Source organism: Nomascus leucogenys, chromosome 6, assembly GCF_006542625.1.
Source record: "Nomascus leucogenys isolate Asia chromosome 6, Asia_NLE_v1, whole genome shotgun sequence".
NCBI lineage: Eukaryota > Metazoa > Chordata > Mammalia > Primates > Hylobatidae > Nomascus > Nomascus leucogenys.
Genome location: NC_044386.1, coordinates 53,613,889 through 53,635,913, shown reverse-complemented (window position 1 = coordinate 53,635,913; position 22,025 = coordinate 53,613,889). Strand labels below are relative to the sequence as shown.

The 22,025-nt window shown below is 39.2% G+C and overlaps 1 protein-coding gene across 8 annotated transcripts in view; it reads left to right on the top strand.

The window, feature by feature from the left end:
- The window catches only part of SEMA6D (semaphorin 6D), a 55,688-nt gene extending 35,457 nt beyond the window's left edge, over positions 1-20,231 (top strand). For 2 of the 8 annotated variants that reach the window (XM_030814132.1, XM_003266874.4), the window contains exons 2-19: positions 5,716-5,878; positions 6,280-6,391; positions 6,949-7,009; positions 7,132-7,194; positions 7,304-7,405; positions 7,630-7,720; positions 8,174-8,293; positions 8,995-9,083; positions 9,828-10,045; positions 10,154-10,285; positions 10,629-10,784; positions 10,874-11,047; positions 11,852-11,992; positions 12,088-12,165; positions 12,605-12,666; positions 13,023-13,079; positions 14,570-14,737; positions 16,487-20,231. In XM_030814132.1, the coding sequence (XP_030669992.1) occupies positions 5,770-5,878; positions 6,280-6,391; positions 6,949-7,009; positions 7,132-7,194; positions 7,304-7,405; positions 7,630-7,720; positions 8,174-8,293; positions 8,995-9,083; positions 9,828-10,045; positions 10,154-10,285; positions 10,629-10,784; positions 10,874-11,047; positions 11,852-11,992; positions 12,088-12,165; positions 12,605-12,666; positions 13,023-13,079; positions 14,570-14,737; positions 16,487-17,775 (3,222 nt within the window). In that variant the 5' untranslated portion in view covers positions 5,716-5,769 and the 3' untranslated portion in view covers positions 17,776-20,231. Of the gene's footprint in view, positions 1-5,715; positions 5,879-6,279; positions 6,392-6,948; positions 7,010-7,131; positions 7,195-7,303; positions 7,406-7,629; positions 7,721-8,173; positions 8,294-8,994; positions 9,084-9,827; positions 10,046-10,153; positions 10,286-10,628; positions 10,785-10,873; positions 11,048-11,851; positions 11,993-12,087; positions 12,166-12,565; positions 12,667-13,022; positions 13,080-14,569; positions 14,738-16,486 lie in introns of all 8 variants that reach the window. The other 6 variants (XM_030814130.1, XM_030814131.1, XM_030814133.1 and 3 more) reach the window with 5 other exon arrangements.
- Positions 20,232-22,025: the final 1,794 nt, after the last annotated feature.

The following is a 22,025-nucleotide window of genomic DNA, read 5'->3' as shown; positions in this document are numbered from 1 at the left end:
AGTTTTCAGGGAGACAAAGACTATATACCACTTTCTCTATCTGGGATTTATTAATTTCAAATTTGGCTACTATGCTATAACCATAACAAGAACTTGTGGCCAGATATGATGGCTCATGCCTGTAATCCCAGCACGTTGGGAGGCCCAGGTGAGAGAATCACTTGAAGCCAGAAGTTTGAGACCAGCCTAGGCGACATGGTGAGACCTCACTCTACTAAAAATACAAAATAAATTTTCTTTTAAAGTTTAAAAATTTGCATTAACCTTCCCTATAAATTCCCCTGCCTAAAGAACTCTCCTTTCAATATTTCTTTTAGTTTGCATCTGGAACAAATCTGAGTTTTTGTCTAAAACATCCTTATTTTGCCTTCATTTTTGAAGAATATTTTTACAGGTTGTAGAATTCTAGGCTGGAAATTTATTTTCTTTCAGCAACTTAAAAATGTCATTCTATGGTCTGCTGGCTTCCATTGTTTCTACTGATAAGTCAGTTGTCTGTATTTTTCTTGCTTTTTGGAAGGTAATATATCTTAGTGTGTAATATTTTTAAAAATTTTCCTTGTTTCAGCATTTTTACTATGATGTGTCTAACTTTATTTCCTTGTATTTAGAACTTCTTAGAATTTCTTGAATGTGTGGCTTATAATCATATCAGTTTTGAAAATGTGTGCAGCCATTATCTTGTCAAATATTGCTTTTGTCCATTTCTCTCTCTGCAGTCTCAGGGACTCCAGTATGTTAATTCTTTCACAAAATTCTGTGTCTCTTTCTCTCTTGTCTGTTTCTTTCAAACTTTTTGCTCTCCATATTTCTGTCTGATAATTTCTATTTGTTTGTCTTCTTACTCACTAATCTCTTTACCTCTAACAATTATGTTGCTAAACACATCTATTAAGAAGATGTGTTATTTATTGTGCTTTTGTTGTTGTTGTTGTTGTTTTCTTTGAGATGGAGTCTCGCTTTGTTGCCTAGGCTGGAGTTCAGTGGTGCAATCTTGGCTCACTGCAATCTCTGCCTCCCAGGTTCAAGCGATTCTCCTGCCTCAGCCTCCTGAGTAGCTGGGATTACAGGTGTGCACCACCATGCCCGCCTAATTGTTGTATTTTTAGTAGAGACAGGGTTTCACCATGTTGGTCAGGCTGGTCTCCAACTCCTGACCTCATGATCCCCCCACCTCAGCCTCCCAAAGTATTACAGGCATGAGCCACCGCGCCCAGCCTTGTTGTTGAATTTTTATTTAATTCTTTTTTATAGATTCCAGTTCTCTGGTGAAATTCTCCATCTTGTCATCTTTTTTTCTTGCACAAAAAAAGCACAGTTATTTTCAAAACATATGTTTGGTAACTCTAATATCTGGGTTACCTGTGGGCCTATTTCTATTGTGTTTTTTTTTCTCTCTCTTAGCTGCAGTTTTTGGAATTTCTGATAATTTCTACTTGAATGTTGGGCAATGTATGTAAATAATTGTAGTCTCTGGATGATGTTATCTTTTTCTAAAGAAGTGTAATCTTATCTTTTCTGACAAGCAGCTAGAGTGGGAAATTATATCCATTCAGTGTGGGACTTAGCTTATTGGATTGGATTGGAATTTTTGTAAAACATGGTTTACCTCACATTTTTCTGCTCTTCTAGAGTGTAGCTTGTCAGAGGTCCAAATGAGAGCCTTCGGTTATTTACTGGTACTCTTCCTTCTTGGTGGGACCTAAACTTGTGACTGCCAGAAGTTTGACTTTTCTTTATAGCTATACTCTCATTTTTATAGAGCCTTAAGCTCTATGAAATTAGCAAATATAAAATTATAAAAATATAACAATATATTATAATATAAATATAACAACATATTATGTATAATAATATATATAAGTATAAATATTATATAAAATCATCAAGTCTCCATAAGGTAAAATCAAATGCTGAGTGTGGGGCTAAGCTCCATGTACCTCCCTTCTCCCAAGTATCTTGTCACTCATGCCTTGGTTGTTCTGGGAGCTCTGAACTCCCGTTAAGAGCTTTCCTCATCATATTTAGTATTTAACATTAGGAATGTATGGGAGAAGTTCATATAAAATACCAAAAACTGAATAAACATAGCTAGTCAGGCATCCTTGCTCTCTGACTGTGTCACAAACAGGAATAACTTCATGTAGGAATGTTCTTTACCCTAAGCTTGCATGTGAGGAAGATGATTTCCTCTTTTTTGGAGGCCTGTACATCTGTGAAGGTGTGCCTTATCCTCTAAGAATGCCCCTGTCATTGTTAGGACGGTATACATAAACAGTTTAGCAAATAGTTGTACAAGATGAAGGAATGAACATTGCTTTTTTTTTTCCGCCTTTTTGCCAGACAAGACGTAACCAGAATAGACACGATGATATTCGTTAAAATTTACTAAAGATTTACTGCGGAACAGGCTCCGTGTTAGATGCCTCATGCTGATTATCTCATTTAATCCTAAACAGAGCCTTTGAGGTAATAAAGATAATTATTCCCATTTTAAATTTGATGAAACTGAGGCTTAAAGAGATAAAGTTAATTTAAACAGGGCCCAAGAGCCAGGAAGTAAATGGCACAAGCAAGTTTGAACTCAGATTTTTCTAATCTCAAGATCCATGTTTTTTTCCAACATTTCATCCTGCTACTTGGCCTGCCCTTTTTCAGCATAACTAGTATCATGATTTCATTGACCCCTGGACTCCTGATATATCTTCTTATATAAAGTCAGAGCTAAGTAGTCTGAGGGGTTTACATGCAAAGACATCCCCTTCCTGGTACACTGCTTTCAGGTATTTCCAGATTCTTCCCTCCCCCACCCAGCCTTTGAAATATGTATCACATTAAATGCCTCCATTTATAACTACTATGGCAAGTCTGAATGTAATTTTTTTTTTTTTTTTTTTTTCAAAAATACAGCTTTATGCAGAGACAGGAAGCAGTTAGTGGTAGGGCTTTATTTTGGGAGGATTAGAGTGGTAGGGGGTGGGGCATCGGGAGAAATTGCTTTCTGCAGTGTCAGATGAATGAGTTATAGGAAATGATAGCTCAGCCAGCAGCTTGGTGCTTGCTGGTGAGTCAGCAGTGATTCCATCCTCAGCCCCAGTGCTGGGATCACAGCTGAGAGACACTCCTCCTGGTGAGGGCTCCTCCCCGCCCTGCTGTCTGGGACATGGATATTCTGCTTACCTGATGTGAACCATTCAGTTACCTGTCATGGAGGAGAAAGAGACACAGAACGATCTTTTTGTTTTAATGCAGATGTTTCTACACTTCTTTGGGATTAATTGGTATTTCTAATTATTTTTCCTGATATCCAGCAGAAAGATTTGGTGATTTTCTATCTAGAGGATGATGTTTGGGACTGGTGTCAAAGCAGAATCTAGTTCTTGGGGCAACATTTTATACTTTTACACTACTTCAACTTTAGAAGATCTTTATAAGTGATCAGAATAGTACGGAAAAGCAAGACAGGAAGACACTGCTTCAGAAGAAGGGGTAAACGAGAAACCATCTTGTCAGCACAACGGAAACCATGTAGATGTAGTGAAAAACTAGAACCAAGTCATTGTGGTTGTCGAGGTAGGATAGTGGGATTGTTGGCGATTGCTTTTTTGTTTTGTTATGTTACTTTATTTTCCAGGTCCAATACATAGGCACAAGTTGTAAAATTTATTCTATAAGTAGTCCTTTAGTGCTTTAAAGTAACTAGTTATGAAAAATAACTGGCCAAATAACCTTAATATTTTAGGATATCTTTTCCCCAGGCCCTGATGAGACTCTTAAAGTCAATCTGGTCATACACAGGATTCTCCAGTAGGAAATGGGTAGAGCTGCCTAACTTTTCTCAGAATTTCCTATGTGCCAGGTATTTGCTTCCTTTTCACTCTGAGAAGGTGCTATTATCCATATTTTACAGATAAAGAAACTAATGCTCAAAGAGATTGAAAGAACGTTCCCAGGCCAATTAGCTAATATGTGGTATAATTTCATCCATGACCAAGTCATACTGACTCCAAAGTCCATACTCTTTTAACTTTAGTACAAAATGATGCCACCACAGTTTCCATTCCACCTGCTTTTTGTAAGGCAGTTTAAACATGTGAACTTACTGCTGGATTGATCATCCACGAAAAAAACTGCTGCAATATATTATTCTCTTTTTGAAAAACTGGGACTTTAAAACTCACATATACTTGACTTGTACTTTAGTTGGAGAAATATTTAGAGCATTGGATAACATGCATATCTGTGTGCTTCACCTGAAGTCCATAAAAAAGGTACAGTAAACACCTGGTTTAGTGGTTGGACTCCCCTGGAATTTGCAGTGACTCTCATGATCGCTCCTAAAGTTCTTAGATATGTAAGACTGAGGATAAAGCTAAATGTTTTGTTGTTCAGAACCGTAGCTAGAAGTGACAGTTTTGGTTGAGGGAGGGATGTTATTGTTGCAAAGTAGAACACTTACAGCTTCACAAAAATATCCATCTCATTGACCCAACAGGGCCCTAATTTATCTTTTTAATAAGCCAATAACTAAAGATCTTTTAAATTTTTTACTGTTACTATAATGCAATTAATGCTGTGTTTTGATAGCTTTATTGAGGTATTGATATGTAATAAACTGCAGGTATTTAATGTACAATTTGATTAAATTTAACACCTATGAAACATCACTTCAATAAAAATGATGAATATATCCATTTCCCCAAAAGTTTTTTGTAATGCTGTATTTTTGAAGGAGAAAAATCCAGTCATTTATGTTCTCCTTTCCATTTGGTGAAAAGAGCCTGGACAGGGACCCAGATTATGTGAGTCTGGACTCCAATCTTGCCTTAACTAGCTCCACGCAATTCAGTGAGTCCTTTAATTTTTTGGCCCTTGGATTTTCATCTGAAAAATGAGGGGGTTGGACTAGATGGTCCCTAAGGACCCCCACAGCTCTGAAGTTCAATAAAGCTAAAAGGACCGGTGTACTTAGGCAATTGGTTTGTGTCCCAATGGTTTTATGTAAAAACGTAGACTTCCCTGGTGGCCTGGTGTCAGCTGTGCCACTTCATCCCTGCCTTGCTTTGCTTGATTGGTTATCATGAAATCATTGTATTTCTTTTAATTCCCTTTCACCCTGATTCAGGGTCATTCATGTCATTGTCTCCATGTTGGTCTTAGTAAGCATAGGGAAATACTCGACTTAAGAATTTAGGGCTAATGCTTGGGTAATGCTGGGAATTTGGCAACACCATAAGCAAAGAGCTAAGGAGAAATTATGACAGGATCATCAGCCCTCTGGCTATTTTTGAGGCAGCTTGAACATTTTATGTGGGGCAGAGACAAGCTGTATTAGGTATATTTCAGGACTGGGGGAAGGGAAGAGGATTGGAATTTAATTAAAATTCGGATCCCAACTTTGCCCATCTTCTGGCCAAGTCAGCAGCTAGCATTTCTGCTCATGGTTCTGGTGACTGCTGTGATGGCATACGATTACCTCCAAAATTCTTGTGAATTTGCTGAAAACTTCACTGTGCTCAACCAGATGCTTTAATCAGGCCTGGCATGCTGCCATCTTTTGCCTGTGTTTTTGGCAATACCTGATCTACCACTGCCAGCATTCCTGGTGGGAGAGGGGCTTTGGAGGGAGCTGATGGCGAAAACTGAGCTGATTACAAACGAGAAAACCACTTCATTGCAGCGTAGAGATCTTTCCAAACTGCTTCTGTTTTCCAGGTAGCTCAGTGACATTTCTGAGCAGGGGCTACCCTGACTTCACCTTGGCCCACCATGAGGGTCTTCCTGCTTTGTGCCTACATACTGCTGCTGATGGTTTCCCAGTTGAGGGCAGTCAGCTTTCCTGAAGATGATGAACCCCTTAATACTGTCGACTATCACCGTAAGTCGTCTCGAGAACAGTCTTCTATTCTGAGAAGGAAGCTTTTCTGTTTTTCATTCTCTAAGCATGTTCGTTTTCAGAAAGAGGCAGAGATTTTTTATGTCTTAACCTTGAATTTGCGTCTGAGTTTATCAGTAATCATTTCCTAGTGTTTGGAGAAAATGGGGCAGTTTTGTTGGGTGCTTTTCTACAGCAACCCGTATATAGGTTATATATTTTGAGTTAAAAGAAAAAGACCATTTGCTGACATTCGCTGCCTTTTATTCATTTATATTCAAGACCTTAAGAGAGGAATTTAGTTAAAACCCTTCTACAACAAGTATATACAGCTAATCAATGCTGTTTATTGATCCCTCAGCTCCGTAATCCTGAATGATGGTTTAGCCCATTTTTACTTGCAGATTCAAGGCAATATCCGGTTTTTAGAGGACGCCCTTCAGGCAATGAATCGCAGCACAGGCTGGACTTTCAGCTGATGTTGAAAATTCGAGACACACTTTATATTGCTGGCAGGTAATTTTCCTCTCATTGGTTTATTAGATTAAAATTCTTTTCTCTTGTGGTGCTTGCATTAATGTGTCTAGTTCATGAAAAACTAATATGTGATTGTGATCAAAAATTGCAAGTAGCCAGAAATATTCACTGAGAAGAGTCAGTGTTGTATACCAGGAACAAAATACAGAGCTCAGGCTTTCAGCAGTACTATTTTATTACTGCCATCAAGAAATCATGCACCATTCTTTTTTCCTAAAGCAACAGGGGGGAAAAAAACCTTTCTTTATGCGTTTTTAACTTAGAATTATTCAAGCAAATATTAGAAATATGTCTATGCTAATACCAAGTAGCAGTTTGACCCATGCCTGGAGAGAAGAGCTTTCTTTGCTCTCTGACTACAGTGATATATAAAAGCATTTCACTAATGAAAAAGTACTCTTTGTTGACTTTGTTTGAGACAGAGAAAATCCAGATGATCTCTAAAACACAATAAAGGCAGATCTGTAAAAATCAAATAAGCAGCTTAACATTTTTATGTATTCACATGATATGTTTTCTTGCCTTGTTTCCAACAGGGATCAAGTTTATACAGTAAACTTAAATGAAATGCCCAAAACAGAAGTAATACCAAGCAAGGTGAGCAACCGTATTTGGCAAATGTATTTACATTCCCTCTGAACCTGATTAATTTTCCCACTGCCTCCCCCAAAAATGTTCCCAGTTAAAAACTGAACTTTGGTTTTACTTGATTAATACAGAAACTGACATGGCGATCAAGACAACAGGATCGAGAAAACTGTGCTATGAAAGGCAAGCATAAAGTGAGTTAAACAGACAAATGTCTGCTAGACTTAGTCTTTCTGTGGGCTTGATACCACAGTGCCAGCATGTTTGAATGTCTGATATTAATGTAACTACTACTTTCTTTAGGATGAATGCCACAACTTTATCAAAGTATTTGTTCCAAGAAACGATGAGATGGTTTTTGTTTGTGGTACCAATGCATTCAATCCCATGTGTAGATACTACAGGGTAAGTATATTTTATGTGATATGCTTGTTTTGATCAACTTTTCTCCCTTCACTGGTATGCTGTTAGAGTTGAAACCTTTCTGCTTTCCAGTAATTTATCTCTAGTGCTATGAAAGAATAAAGACAGAATTCTTCAAATGGAATTTTAATACGAATAAAACAGTATTGCCTTCAAACAGGCACATTGAATAGATATGACACTGGCTATTTGTTTTTCTTTTGTAGTTGAGTACCTTAGAATATGATGGGGAAGAAATTAGTGGCCTGGCAAGATGCCCATTTGATGCCAGACAAACCAATGTTGCCCTCTTTGCTGGTAAGATCCTTCAGCGTAATGAATATAAATGATTAATGACATTGAAGGCGAAAAAGGAATTTAATGGAAGAGTAAAAGTTAATAACTTGGATACCCACCTTGATCTAAGTGTTCGAAAGGCTAAAATCTATGCACAAATTTTCAAAAAAAAAAGAAATTAAGGGCAAGGATATTTCAGTGCACACTATAAGTATCATGACACCCTGTTGTTAACTAGGCCAGTGACCCCAGATAAGTTGCTTGACTTTTTGATGCCTAGATCCCTCATCTGTAAAATTAGATAATATCATGGCTGACCTGTCACACGTTGATGGTGAGCATCAGGTATAGCCCTATTTGTATAGATAATGGTAATACCAGTGAGAGCACTCCAAAGGGCATAACACGCTACCAAAGCTAACACACTGCAGTATAATTATGGTTATCTTACCAAAATTATAACTTTGGTTTCAGATGGGAAGCTGTATTCTGCCACAGTGGCTGACTTCTTGGCCAGTGATGCCGTTATTTATCGAAGCATGGGTGATGGATCTGCCCTTCGCACAATAAAATATGATTCCAAATGGATAAAAGGTACCTTTGAATAGCAGTGTCGTGGGGTCACCAGGATAGTGGATGGCCCAAGTGGGGAGAGCAGCCATGGCCATCAAGAGGTTCAGCACATGACTTTATATTGTTTATTTAGAATAAGTACACACTGCTTTGATTGTGAACAGGAGCATTGACAGGGAATGAGGAGGCTAGTAACCATGTCAGGAGAGTAAGTTCATCCAGGTGTTCATCCTAGGTGACCTCAAAAAAAAAGGGGAGGGGGAGATTTCATCTCTGTGTATGCCAATTTATCTAACTTTCTAAATGCACATAGTACTACTTGCCATCTGCCCATCTTGGAAAGTTAACAGTGAGAATCGATTAGTCCATATGAGAGCCATTTTGTTCTTCAGAGTCTAGAAATCAAAATTTTTTATTTTCAGTGTAAGAGGTTTTCTTCCATAGTTAAATAGGTTAATGAATAAATCTGTTGAAACAAAGACCTTTGCTGTAGTTCAGTTCCCTGTAGGTCTTTTTACAGTCCATTAGCTGACTCTAGAGATGACGGGTTCCCTGAAGCTTGAACACACCCATATTGGGACTCCTCAAAGTCATTGGCAGATTGGAGTTCTTGTTGGCTTGAATGTAACTGTGCAACATCTGTCAGTCATGCTTTGCAGTCGGGGTCTTATGCTAATTGAATTATCCTTTAGGAACCAGTTTGTTTTTAATTTTTCTTTCAGAGCCACACTTTCTTCATGCCATAGAATACGGAAACTATGTCTATTTCTTCTTTCGAGAAATCGCTGTCGAACATAATAATTTAGGCAAGGCAAGTATATGCATTTGGCTTGAATTGTGGACTTGTACTGCATGAAATTGAGACCACTGTGATAGAGTTAAGGGTGCTCCCTTGGCATGTTTTCCAGCTCTCAATTCAGTATACATAGGGCCAACTGCAGAGAGGTGGGTTACTTGTCATGAGAATAATTGCTGGAAAACATCTGAACAATAACCTGAGTGGGAACAGCAGCCTTGAGTTTTGAGAAGGTTTCCTTTTTTTCCTGCAGCCACAGAGAGTGTTCTACAGGTACCCTTGAGCTACGGATGCTTTTTTCACTCTTTAGAAAACCATTGATAGTCTATTCTTTCTCAGTGTCAAAAGACAGGATAGAAAGTAGCGACCCCATTCAATTTTTAGTGTTTCAGTGAAAGCCCATGTGATTTTAAAGTATTGCAACCCCTTCTATGCCAAGTTGAAAGATGACACGTTTCATTAACAATACAGGAAGCAAAGTTGGAGACCAAGTGCAGGGATGGTTTTCATTCAGCAAGGCAGATAGACAACTCACTTCTTGGGGAGCATGTTTAGCAAAACAGGAAAGTGGCTCTTTTTTCCCCACAGGTGAATCTAGTTTACCTTCTTACTAAACAGACCCCCAGAGAGAAGACTGCTAGATTCTTTTGAACCAGATGTATTTTTAGCATTTTTTGTCCCTCCCTTAAACAGTATCATTTTGTTTCCATTCCTTTCCATGCTCATAACCCCATTGCTTTGCTTCTGTCCATTGGGCAGGCTGTGTATTCCCGCGTGGCCCGCATATGTAAAAACGACATGGGTGGCTCCCAGCGGGTCCTGGAGAAACACTGGACTTCATTTCTGAAGGCTCGGCTGAACTGTTCTGTCCCTGGAGATTCGTTTTTCTACTTTGATGTTCTGCAGTCTATTACAGACATAATACAAATCAATGGCATCCCCACTGTGGTCGGCGTGTTTACCACGCAGCTCAACAGGTGAGAGAGCAGAACCCCGGCACTGCAAAGATATTCTCTACGTGCCTGTCACAACCAAGACAGGCTCCATGTCGCCAGCCTCTTCCTGATGATTTTCTTCCTTTTCAGCATCCCTGGTTCTGCTGTCTGTGCATTTAGCATGGATGACATTGAAAAAGTATTCAAAGGACGGTTTAAGGAACAGAAAACTCCAGATTCTGTTTGGACAGCAGTTCCCGAAGACAAAGTCCCAAAGCCAAGGTAAATAAAAAAGTAGAAAAGGGTTTTGTCTTGAACAAAACCCTCCGGTCATTGGAAGCATCCCTCCTCAGGGAGCAGGTTGGCCAAGCTCCCACACCAGGAAGGGGTCCCTCTCTCTGCAGCATCTCAGACAGAGCCAGCAGACATAGCCTTGTGACCTGCAAGCCCATGAGTGTGAATGGAGAACCCATTGAATTCAGGGGCATAGCGTTGCTCCTTTAGTTTCACTCACTCTCCTTCCTCCCTTGACCTCTTCTCTGAGAATATACACTTATTCCTTAGATACAGTACATGGTGTGGCAGGGGCAGCCGAGAGCATAAATGAACGCTGTTTTCCTTTCAGGCCTGGCTGTTGTGCAAAACACGGCCTTGCTGAAGCTTATAAAACCTCCATCGATTTCCCGGATGAAACTCTGTCATTCATCAAATCTCATCCCCTGATGGACTCTGCCGTTCCACCCATTGCCGATGAGCCCTGGTTCACAAAGACTCGGGTCAGGTGAGATTGTGTGGGAAGCACTCCTTCCTATTCAACGTTTCCTCTGCCTGTTGGCCTTCCCTTCTGATCTGTGCCGCCTCCTCTCGTAGGTACAGACTGACAGCCATCGCAGTGGACCATTCAGCTGGACCCTACCAGAACTACACAGTCATCTTTGTTGGCTCTGAAGCTGGCGTGGTACTTAAAGTTCTGGCAAAGACTAGTCCTTTCTCTTTGAACGACAGCGTATTACTGGAAGAGATTGAAGCCTACAACCATGCAAAGTAGGTATATGTTACGAGAACGCCCTTCAGCACTGCTCAAAAATTTTCGGCGTGTATTTCATCTAGTCATGTCCTTTTGGCCCTCTAAATTAGCAGTGGTTTGGCATAATAGTGTTTTGTGTTTTTTTCTCATTGAAATAAATCTTGGGTTTGTTTTTTTCCTGAGCCTTCTAGGGCAAGGAGGGTGAACAGTTGATGAGTTTAAAAATAATTCAGCCCTTGTTTTTCACCTGTAGAATATGAGAACATTTCAACAGCACCTCTCTTATCTTGCAGATATATTCCAAGATGCTACATGCAGCAGACAGTTGTGAGCTTGCATACACACACACACAAATATACACACACATACACAGAATGTAGTACTAGTTAAGCGTTTCCTTCCTATCTTTAATATGTAAGAGAATATTTAGACCATTTAAAAAAAAAACAAACAAGAAACAGAAGAGAGAAATGGAGCAAAGGGGACTAAGGAGAGAACCAGAACCATCTAACACAGGAAAATTTATATGCATTAAAGCACGATCCTTTTTATTTCTATAGTCAAACGTGGCCTTCACAAATGCAATTCACTTCTATCATCATAACAGGAAAGCAATCTTTAAAAACCCTTTGTCCAGCCTGAAATTTAACCAACCAAGCAGAGAAGTAGAAGATGAATCACATAATTATTTCCCAAACTATGTACTTGCCTGGTTTGTTACCAAGAATATTCCTTACGATTTCCCAGCTCTCAGTAATTGCTAAAGCAAACCACACTTGACTGACTAAACATATGACTTCAAAATGTATCCCACAAAATAGGTGCAATGCTGAGAATGAGGAAGACAAAAAGGTCATCTCATTACAGTTGGATAAAGATCACCACGCTTTATATGTGGCGTTCTCTAGCTGCGTTATCCGCATCCCCCTCAGTCGCTGTGAGCGTTATGGATCATGTAAAAAGTAAGCTCGTGTTTCTCTACTTACCCTGGGTCTTGCAGCCTCGAAACCTTTGATGATGAGAAAATCCAAGTTACATTCTGTTTGGTTTTGTGCAGGTCTTGTATTGCATCTCGTGACCCATATTGTGGCTGGTTAAGCCAGGGATCCTGTGGTAGAGTGACCCCAGGGATGCTGTAAGTATACTTTGTCACATGAGCTAGGGTGAACTGTCTTCTCCAGGGTCTCTAAAGCTAGAAATTGTAGAAAACTTCCAATTATACTACTTTTCTTTTCTTTTTTTTTTTGTTATGGGAGAAACAGGAAAACGAAAACCAGGAGATGTGAGAAGGAAGGGAATAATAATACTTAAGGGAAATGGTAGACCTAATAATAAGACTTAAGGGAAATGGATGGAAAGAAAAAACCGATTCTCTTCTGTTCTCTTAAACATTCTAGTTCACCAGTTTTTAACAGAAATAGTCATTTTAGCAAGTTATGTTAAAATGTTGCTGTTTTTTTGTTCTCTCTGCCCATTCTTACTAATCAGTCTGTGTTCTTGGTTCTGCTCTGGTTGTCACTTGTGTTCCTATGAAGGCTGTTAACCGAAGACTTCTTTGCTTTCCATAACCACAGTGCTGAAGGATATGAGCAAGACACAGAATTCGGCAACACAGCTCATCTAGGGGACTGCCATGGTAAGACAGAATCTTCCATTCCCACCTGGAGGTTCTTTTTGACCACATTTGCACGTGGACATTATTTTACAATCAGTCTTTTTAATGACTCAGGACACATACCACCTAGCATTTAACTTAAACTTCGCAAAAGCTGAGCTGTTCGGTCATGGGGATACATTAGAAAAGAGGCTTACTTTTTTTTCCTTCACCATTTACAATTTTGTAGGAAATCTAGAGAAAGGTAGTCTAACCAGTAGGTTAATCTTTTTAATTTATAGTCTTTTTTTTTTACTTTTTTAGTTAATTGGAATTCATAAATTTTTGCTTTCTTTTGGTTACTTTTCACTGATTACTTGTTCCTTTAATTCTTTTAGAAATTTTGCCTACTTCAACTACACCAGATTACAAAATATTTGGCGGTCCAACATCTGGTTAGTTTTTTTTAATTTTTTTGAATTAACAACCTTTTCTTTCCTTCAGTTCAGCATTTTCAGCCCCTTCTCCCCTCCTTTTGCGCAGTTTGGCAGCCCTTCATTTTTCCGCTTTGACTCATATTCCCACTGATGGTACCAAAAGACTTTTCTTACTGAGCACTTCACCCTTGTATAGCATGTTAACACTTCATCATTGACCAAGCCACATCCTTTAAGAAAATTCAAATGGGCTAACATAGACTGCATTCCAGCTGCACGCACGCCCACCCAAGCTTTCTTCTTTCTCACCTCTTTGCATTGTGAATGTTTCTTCTGGTCATCTGTATTTAATGGATGGCGGAATTTCATTATTTTCCCCATCTCTCCTCACCTTTCCTATGACCTAGTAAACAAATACACATTTCCCATAAATGTGTATTTATAAGTTTTAGAGATCTTTGAATGGTTTGCGCTAATCCTGGGAATCTTTGAATGTTGTGGTCTCAGTGGTGTGAAAAAGGCTTCAGTGGAGTGAAGCTGATTTTTGATGTATTAAGATGTTCAGTGGGCTCTCCAAGCCTCTCTGTACCTGTTTGGAGCCTCCTTCTGTTAACTGTTGCACCAGTCAGAATTGTGGTCTCTGAGGTTTTAGCTTAAAAGCGTAGGCTTACATTTTGAGGGAAAATCTATTTGGAGGAAATCAGTACTAGATATGCTAAAAGGTTAAGTTACTCCCGGTCCTATTGCTGCTTCTAAAACTCACCAGCAATTCCTTTCCTCAGGGGGAGAAAAAGATGGTAGATCTTATGTATCAGAATATCCTCATTCAGTTTGTAAATGCCGTTGCCTTTGCATTAGGTTCTGCTAACTCTTCGGAAGAAACTCCCCAGCAGTTTTGGAGAGAGTACAAGCAAAGTCTGTCCCCTCCTTCGTTGTTTTACTTTGGGTGGCAGAGCCTCAGTATAGTGAATAATCTACAAATGGACAGGAGCCCCTGGTAACAGCCTCTTAGGCAGAGGTGGTTTATCACATCCAAAATCAAGTATTTTCATAGACTCAACCAGATATTTTCCAACAACGTTCCATCGTAGCTTCTTCCCCAGTAAAGCCTATAGATTTTCTAACCTTCTGTGAAAGTGCTTTTAAAAATGCATAAAAAGAAATGAAATGATGTCTCACAAGAGAAGGAAGAAACAGCAACTAATCTGCCCTGGGAATTATATTACCTTTTTCATGAGTGTCATTAGTAACCACAGGGGCTTTCCTAAGAGCCTTTCGAGTATCTTTAATTTTGAAATCTGCTTAATATATCTTTACTGTTAATTTTTAGTTTTCATTCTTCCTTTGAAAGGAAGGAATTTGATGTAGCTTCCTCAGGCGTGTTTTTACAAAATCCTAGAGCAAACTTTCTCATGAAATTTACTCAAACTTTATTTAAAAATGCAACAGACCAATCAAAAAAAATCTTGACACTATCCATATTAATAAAAATCTGTTTGCCACCACAGACATGGAGGTATCTTCATCTTCTGTTACCACAATGGCAAGTATCCCAGAAATCACACCTAAAGTGATTGATACGTGGAGACCTAAACTGACAAGCTCTCGGAAATTTGTAGTTCAAGATGATCCAAACACTTCTGATTTTACTGATCCTTTATCGGGTATCCCAAAGGGTAAGGCCTCAGCAGGGACCTCATCTCTAACTGCATGGAAACCTGATCCTTAATGTCACTGAGGAGTATGTGGTTCTCCAGAGGTGAGCCTCACTGGAGCTTCTGCGGTTGTACCTCCACCACCCCTTGCCACAGTCTCTCTGGCTTTCTGTGGTTATATCTGAGTGCATTCCTTAAAAGATAAAAGAGGTGGAAAGCTGTTGGAGAAAAGGCTGGTGAAACAGCCACTCAGACAATCTAATCTGTGTTGATTTCTGTTTGAAGAAGCAGAGAGCCTGCTGGATTTCAGGGAATTTCGAGGGTCACCGCAGCAACATCAAAAAACAAAACTCATTAATTGCAAATATCCTGATATCAGATGTTTTGTCTAGGAGCCTTTCCCAGACTCTTGTTTAGCTTCAATTCAAAATGCAATCTGAAAAGGATATGTGAGATGCTAAGTTGCTTGAATGCCGCAAGCAATAAAACATAACAGAGTGCTTGTCCATAACTATCATTTTCAGCCCGTAATAGGAGCAGTTATAAAATAGCTGCCTGTTGAGTTAGCTTATTAAATATATTACTCTAAGAAAAAAATCTATTCTTTAGTACTTACTAAACTATGGTATCAGGTTTCCAATCAGTTTTTATGGCAGCGCATTGTCATTTATGATTTATATCGGTTGATTTTCATTTTATATGTTTTCGTTGTAAACAATTTTATAATCATTCTTCTTTCTGCTTTACTTTCTTTAGTAATACCATTTTTTTCTACTTTTCTTTCTCAGTCTTTCACAGTGCCACTGAATTCCATAACATTAATTAAACATTAATTAAAAACAACTAATGTTCAAAGGCCTTAGTACTAACTTAAAGCAACAGAATCTTCAAAATCACTCTGACTTACCTTACTCTGGGATAGCTGTGTTTATAGCATGTAACAGACTTGAATACCTCTTAAACTAACTTTTTTAAATTAATTGTTAGATGTCTGTGGTTGCATTAAAAGGTTGAGTTTAATTTCAATAATTATAAACTAATTTGCCCTTCTTCTTCTAGGTCTAATTTAAATATTTTCAAATATCTTCAGATAATTTGACAGTTTACTTAACTAATACATAGTATGTTTCTTTAGACTGTCTGGATTTCTTACATAGTCGGTCATTCAGGAGTGCTTCACCCCAAGATGGAATGAAAAAAAAAATCCAAGCAAACATGAAAGTCTCTATTTATAGCTAACAGTGATCAAGCAGATATTTTTGGTTTGTGAACAAATTATATGTTCTTATTAAAGTTAGTATAATTGTATTGGAATAATTATTTTAGCATAATATATGTTTATGCTAATTATTACATTTTCCTATATCCTAGCAGCTACCTTTTAATCCTGAATTAAGAGAAAATTATGAGACAAAACCTATGAGTTTAAAGTTAGCTATTTAGAAAATATGTACTTCTAATTATTTTTTAGATAGAAACTCTTACATTTCTAACATATAACAACTTTATGAGGGATTGGAGGAAAAGAACAGAAGAATACAGATCAGTGGGAGATTAGAGTTATCCTGGCATTTGCAGCAATCCTGTATGTCTCTGGGGATCCTAGTTTGATTAAAGACAAAATATACAAGGAATTTTGGAGTCTACTTGACCCTCCAAGCTAAGCATATGAACCATGTGAAGGTCGTGTTGGCTCACTGAAAGCCATTTGCTGTTTATTATTATTTTTAAAAAGCACCTCATTCACACTGTCCCATGTGTCTATTGCAGGTGTACGATGGGAAGTCCAGTCTGGAGAGTCCAACCAGATGGTCCACATGAATGTCCTCATCACCTGTGTCTTTGCTGCTTTTGTTTTGGGGGCATTCATTGCAGGTGTGGCAGTATACTGCTATCGAGACATGTTTGTTCGGAAAAACAGAAAGATCCATAAAGATGCAGAGTCCGCCCAGTCATGCACAGACTCCAGTGGAAGTTTTGCCAAACTGAATGGTCTCTTTGACAGCCCTGTCAAGGAATACCAACAGAATATTGATTCTCCTAAACTGTATAGTAACCTGCTAACCAGTCGGAAAGAGCTACCACCCAATGGAGATACTAAATCCATGGTAATGGACCATCGAGGGCAACCGCCAGAGCTGGCTGCTCTTCCCACTCCTGAGTCTACACCCGTGCTTCACCAGAAGACCCTGCAGGCCATGAAGAGCCACTCAGAAAAGGCCCATGGCCATGGGGCTTCAAGGAAAGAAACTCCTCAGTTTTTTCCCTCTAGTCCGCCACCTCATTCCCCATTAAGTCATGGGCATATCCCCAGTGCCATTGTTCTTCCAAATGCTACCCATGACTACAACACGTCTTTCTCAAACTCCAATGCTCACAAAGCTGAAAAGAAGCTTCAAAACATTGATCACCCTCTCACAAAGTCATCCAGTAAGAGAGATCACCGGCGTTCTGTTGATTCCAGAAATACCCTCAATGATCTCCTGAAGCATCTGAATGACCCAAATAGTAACCCCAAAGCCATCATGGGAGACATCCAAATGGCACACCAGAACTTAATGCTGGATCCCATGGCATCGATGTCTGAGGTCCCACCTAAAGTCCCTAACCGGGAGGCATCGCTATACTCCCCTCCTTCAACTCTCCCCAGAAATAGCCCAACCAAGCGAGTGGATGTCCCCACCACTCCTGGAGTCCCAATGACTTCTCTGGAAAGACAAAGGGGTTATCACAAAAATTCCTCCCAGAGGCACTCTATATCTGCTATGCCTAAAAACTTAAACTCACCAAATGGTGTTTTGTTATCCAGACAGCCTAGTATGAACCGTGGAGGATATATGCCCACCCCCACTGGGGCGAAGGTGGACTATATTCAGGGAACACCAGTGAGTGTTCACCTGCAGCCTTCCCTCTCCAGACAGAGCAGCTACACCAGTAATGGCACTCTTCCTAGGACGGGACTAAAGAGGACACCGTCCTTAAAACCTGACGTGCCACCAAAGCCTTCCTTTGTTCCTCAAACCCCATCTGTCAGACCACTGAACAAATACACGTACTAGGCCTCAAGTGTGCTATTCCCATGTGGCTTTATCCTGTCCGTGTTGTTGAGAGGATGATGTTGTAAAGGTACCTTAAAACAAGAGACTCGCTTGTATTTTAAGAGAACCAAGTGGCCAAAGAAACTCTTTCTAACTTTGGCAACATCAGAACTTGCCACATGTAGCTACTGCAGCAAGGCTTCTGTGTACTTGCCTGAAAACAAAGGAAGGTGCTGGTCATTCCATTTCTTTTGTTTGAAGCTAAAGAGATGTGTAGCTCACAGGGGCTACCTTACCAGTATAAAGAGCTGATAACAGTACTCAGAAGAATCTGTGAACAAATACTTGAAAATGGGTTCAATGTAGACTGCCATTATGTGTGGTCTTCCCATTAAATGTGAACATTTTAATTTGTATGCATTCACCTTGCCTCTTGCACAAATGTCAAAAAAAAGATGGTAATGTCTCAAAGAAATGAACTTGTAGATTACCAAGCAGTTTGCTAAAAATTCAATCTTTGATCCAAGCTGTAGCATTTTTTTTCATGTGTGGCATTTTTTTCATGCCACCAACAAACTTGTTGCGTGCACGCACGCGCGCGCGCATGCGTGTGTGTGTGTGTGTGTGTGTTCTGTACCCACTAGGATTTGTTTAGGTGCCCATTGCATCTTTTCGTGCTATGGAGTTGTTTACATTAAGCATGACTGAACGAGAGACAATACTATTTCCCACAGGAGTCCATTGGGTTCAGCTTTGAAAGAGGAATAGAATTGAGGCTCCTTTCACCATCAACATGATGAACTTTACTTATGTGGTACCCAATGTCAGAATGTAAGAGTTGCAAGTGATTTTGTGCTGCTATTCATTAAAACATGTATTCCAGTCTTGCCAGCTTAAGGAGATCAAGATATTAAGAGGTATCCTTGATTTATTTTCCAGTATTCAGTAGTAAAATTTTCCTGTCCACTGTGAATCAAAGCCTGAGTCACTCTATTCAACCTTGGACACACTAACAAGGTTTTATTTTTATTGTGTTCGTTTTTCCCCCCATATAGTAAAATTTATCCTCTTTTAACTCTTCCTACCTCCCAAGGTAAGAAACAAAAAACAAAAAAATCAAACAAAAAAAAAATAGAAGACAAAAAAAGACATATGAAAGGAATTGTAATTGGCTTAACAGAAACCAAACAGTGGTGTCTGTAAAAACCTAACAGTGGTGCAATCATGTTGTCTGTGTTGTGTTATGTGAGAATTTTCTCCTAAGTCATGCAGGTAATGACAATATACTGTAAATACCACATGTGAGTTTACCTGAATCTGTGCATTTTGTGCCTTATTCATGAGAATGATAGAAGTACTAAAATCTGTCAAGTGTTTTCAGTATAGCACATTATTTACTGAGTGCCAGTTGTAAATGTTTTTCAACCAGCACCTGAAAAGACTCTTTTCAAAAAATCACAGAAACAACCTAGAACAATTATTTGTTACATAATCCAACTTCATAGCAGCATTACATTCTTTGCCATGATAAACATTCCACTCCTGCTTTCCTAAGGATGAAACAGTGATAATGTGAACTCAAATGAGGTTTCCTGGGTAATGTGACACCTGCAGAAACTATAGAGCGTCATTTATACGTAGTTTGGCAGAAACCACTTACGGCTGATGATGCGCAACCCTGCTGACTGTTTCAGTTAATATGCTGCACACCACATACTTGTTTAGTGAACCAAATCTAGAAAGTACCAAGGCAGAGGAATGCTCCTGCTGTAGTCAGGCAAATGAGTTCAACTGGATTTCTTTTGACAATACTGTTGGTACCTATTACTTGGGGGAGGACAGGTTGCAGAAGACCAGATCATTTTTATACAGAATGTGAAATACTGATACAGTTATTCTTTTTTTTTAAAGAACGTTGTTTTGTAAAGAACATGATTTCCAGTGATCTCTGGAAGCGCTAAAGCTAAAATTTCTGTTATTGAAACACTTCAGCTTTGCAACTAAAATATTACAGATTAATAATAAATTAAACCAACCAATGATAAACACTACTCAGTCCACCAACAACAAACGTGTATGAATTCACCTTACCAATATTAATCCCAGCGTGTGTAAAACAGAACAGTAACTCTATGTGACCCCAGATAACATTTTGTAACATTGTGCTTCCTTGTAGTTTGTAATGTGAGTTCAATCAGTATTTATGTTGAAATTTCTAACATTAAATCTAGTCTGTATCCTGTTAATTTAATTTTTAAGTGCTTTATCCATTTGTGCAAAGGTAAACGCAGATTGTATCTTTTTTAATGGTACGGCATAAAAAGTAACCCTCAAGTGAAGTGGCTCTATACTGTTTTATAGAGTACTTTAACATGTATAGATACCTTGTAAACTTGTATTGTGGATGTGTAAATAATATGTACTTTGGGTTTTTAACACCGCATGTAAAGTCAAAATAAAATATACAAATCATTATATCCTGCCTCTTGCTATTGAAGAGGTTTATAACGTATTATATTTTTAAAATATTTTTAAGTCAATCAACACCAGTAAGAGTTGCTTTTAAAATCTGCCAAAATATTCTTATCTGGAACAGTTGCTCTCCAGTCATGGTTACACTACCATTCTCTCCTTGGAAGGCTGATACTGAAGGTCAGAGCCCCTGAAAAAAATGAGAAACTGTTCAGAAAACCAGTTGAACTGTACTGTGTCAACAGTCAAATGCTTTAGGCAAACAGTAGTGGTTCACATTGTCCATAGATGTATCTAGTTCAACAGACATTTTTAAAATTCATGATTTGTTTTCCTGCATGAAATTTTTCACGTAATTTCAGTTCAAAATTATAACAGGCAAACAGGATTCCCGTGAACATTTCTTGCTATTTGGCATAAGGAGTTTCTCAGTTCCCTTGTTTTAAATGAATAGAATAAATTGGGAGCTCTCTTCCCTAAACATTGAAGTGGAAGGTAACAATATGATTCCATGGCTCTCTCTTAGCACGTAATGAGTTGGTGGCTGCTGTCATTGCTTCTCGTGGATGTTGACAGTGGCAAGCCACTTCTGAGAGAGACAACAGGGGTGGTTGTAGCAATCCCTGCCCTCGGTTCTAGCTGCTACTCCTGGCCAAAGCCCATCTGCAGCTCCCATGTCATGTTTTCTCAAGGAGCCTCAGCAGCATCTTTGCTGAACAGCAGAATGGCCATATTCCTGTCTCGAGTCTTATTCTCCTTGATAGTGTCATCTAATTAGGGGTGCTGCATTTCAGTGTCAATTTAGTGGTATCAGAAATCCTTGTTTATTCCTATCATGGCATGCAACACTCCAGAGACATGAAAAATTTGCAGGAATCTTTTTGTGAGAGAAGAAGACCAGTGGATGGCCTATTTGCCCCATTTCATAGCTCCCAGCACCACAGGTGGTGCCACCAGCCACAGAACTTGACCTTGGCCTTCCAAACTACCCTATCGTTGGGAGGAAGTCTGTGGAAGTGCACACCATTGTAGTGCTGGAGAAGAGGGTGGAAGGTGTCTCCCATCTCACTGACTTGCAGAAGTCAATTTGTAACTCAGATTTCGAACAAATGGATGAAAGAAGACACAAGGGAAATGCATCTTCAACCTTGTCTCGCTCTGTCACCCAGGCTGAAGTGCAGTGGCATGATCTCGGCTCCCTGCAACCTCCGTATCCCAGGTTCAAGTGATTCTCCTGCCTCAGCCTCCTGAGTGGCAGGGATTACAGGCACAGGCACTCACCACCATGCCCACCTAATTTTTGTATTTTTAGTAGAGAAAGGGTTTCACCATGTTGGCCAGGTTGGTCTCGAACTCCTAACCTCAGGTGGTCCACCCACCTCAGCCTTCCAAAGTGCTGGGATTATAGGCATGAGCCACCACACACAGCCTCTTCCTAGGCTTCTTTAGCATTGCATTATCATTCATTTGCATTGCCTGTTTCCATTAAATTGGTGTTTATTATACCTACTGCCTATTTACTAGTTTTTCTGAGTTCAGCGATTTTTTTCTCTTCTAAAAAATGCACCTTTCTTTTCTCCCTTATAGAAGTTCTTAGCCTTATTCTATCATAGACATTGTTGATAATTTAATAAATGCTGTGGACTGAAAGGCGCATTTCCCTTTCCTTTCCAGGACATTTACAGTCCCCTAAAATCACATCTATGAATCCTCAAGATAAATGCTCAGATCCCATTTGAGAGAAGTAGGGTAAGGGAACTTGGGATTTTTTTCAAAGGGAGCACATAAAACCAGAGAGT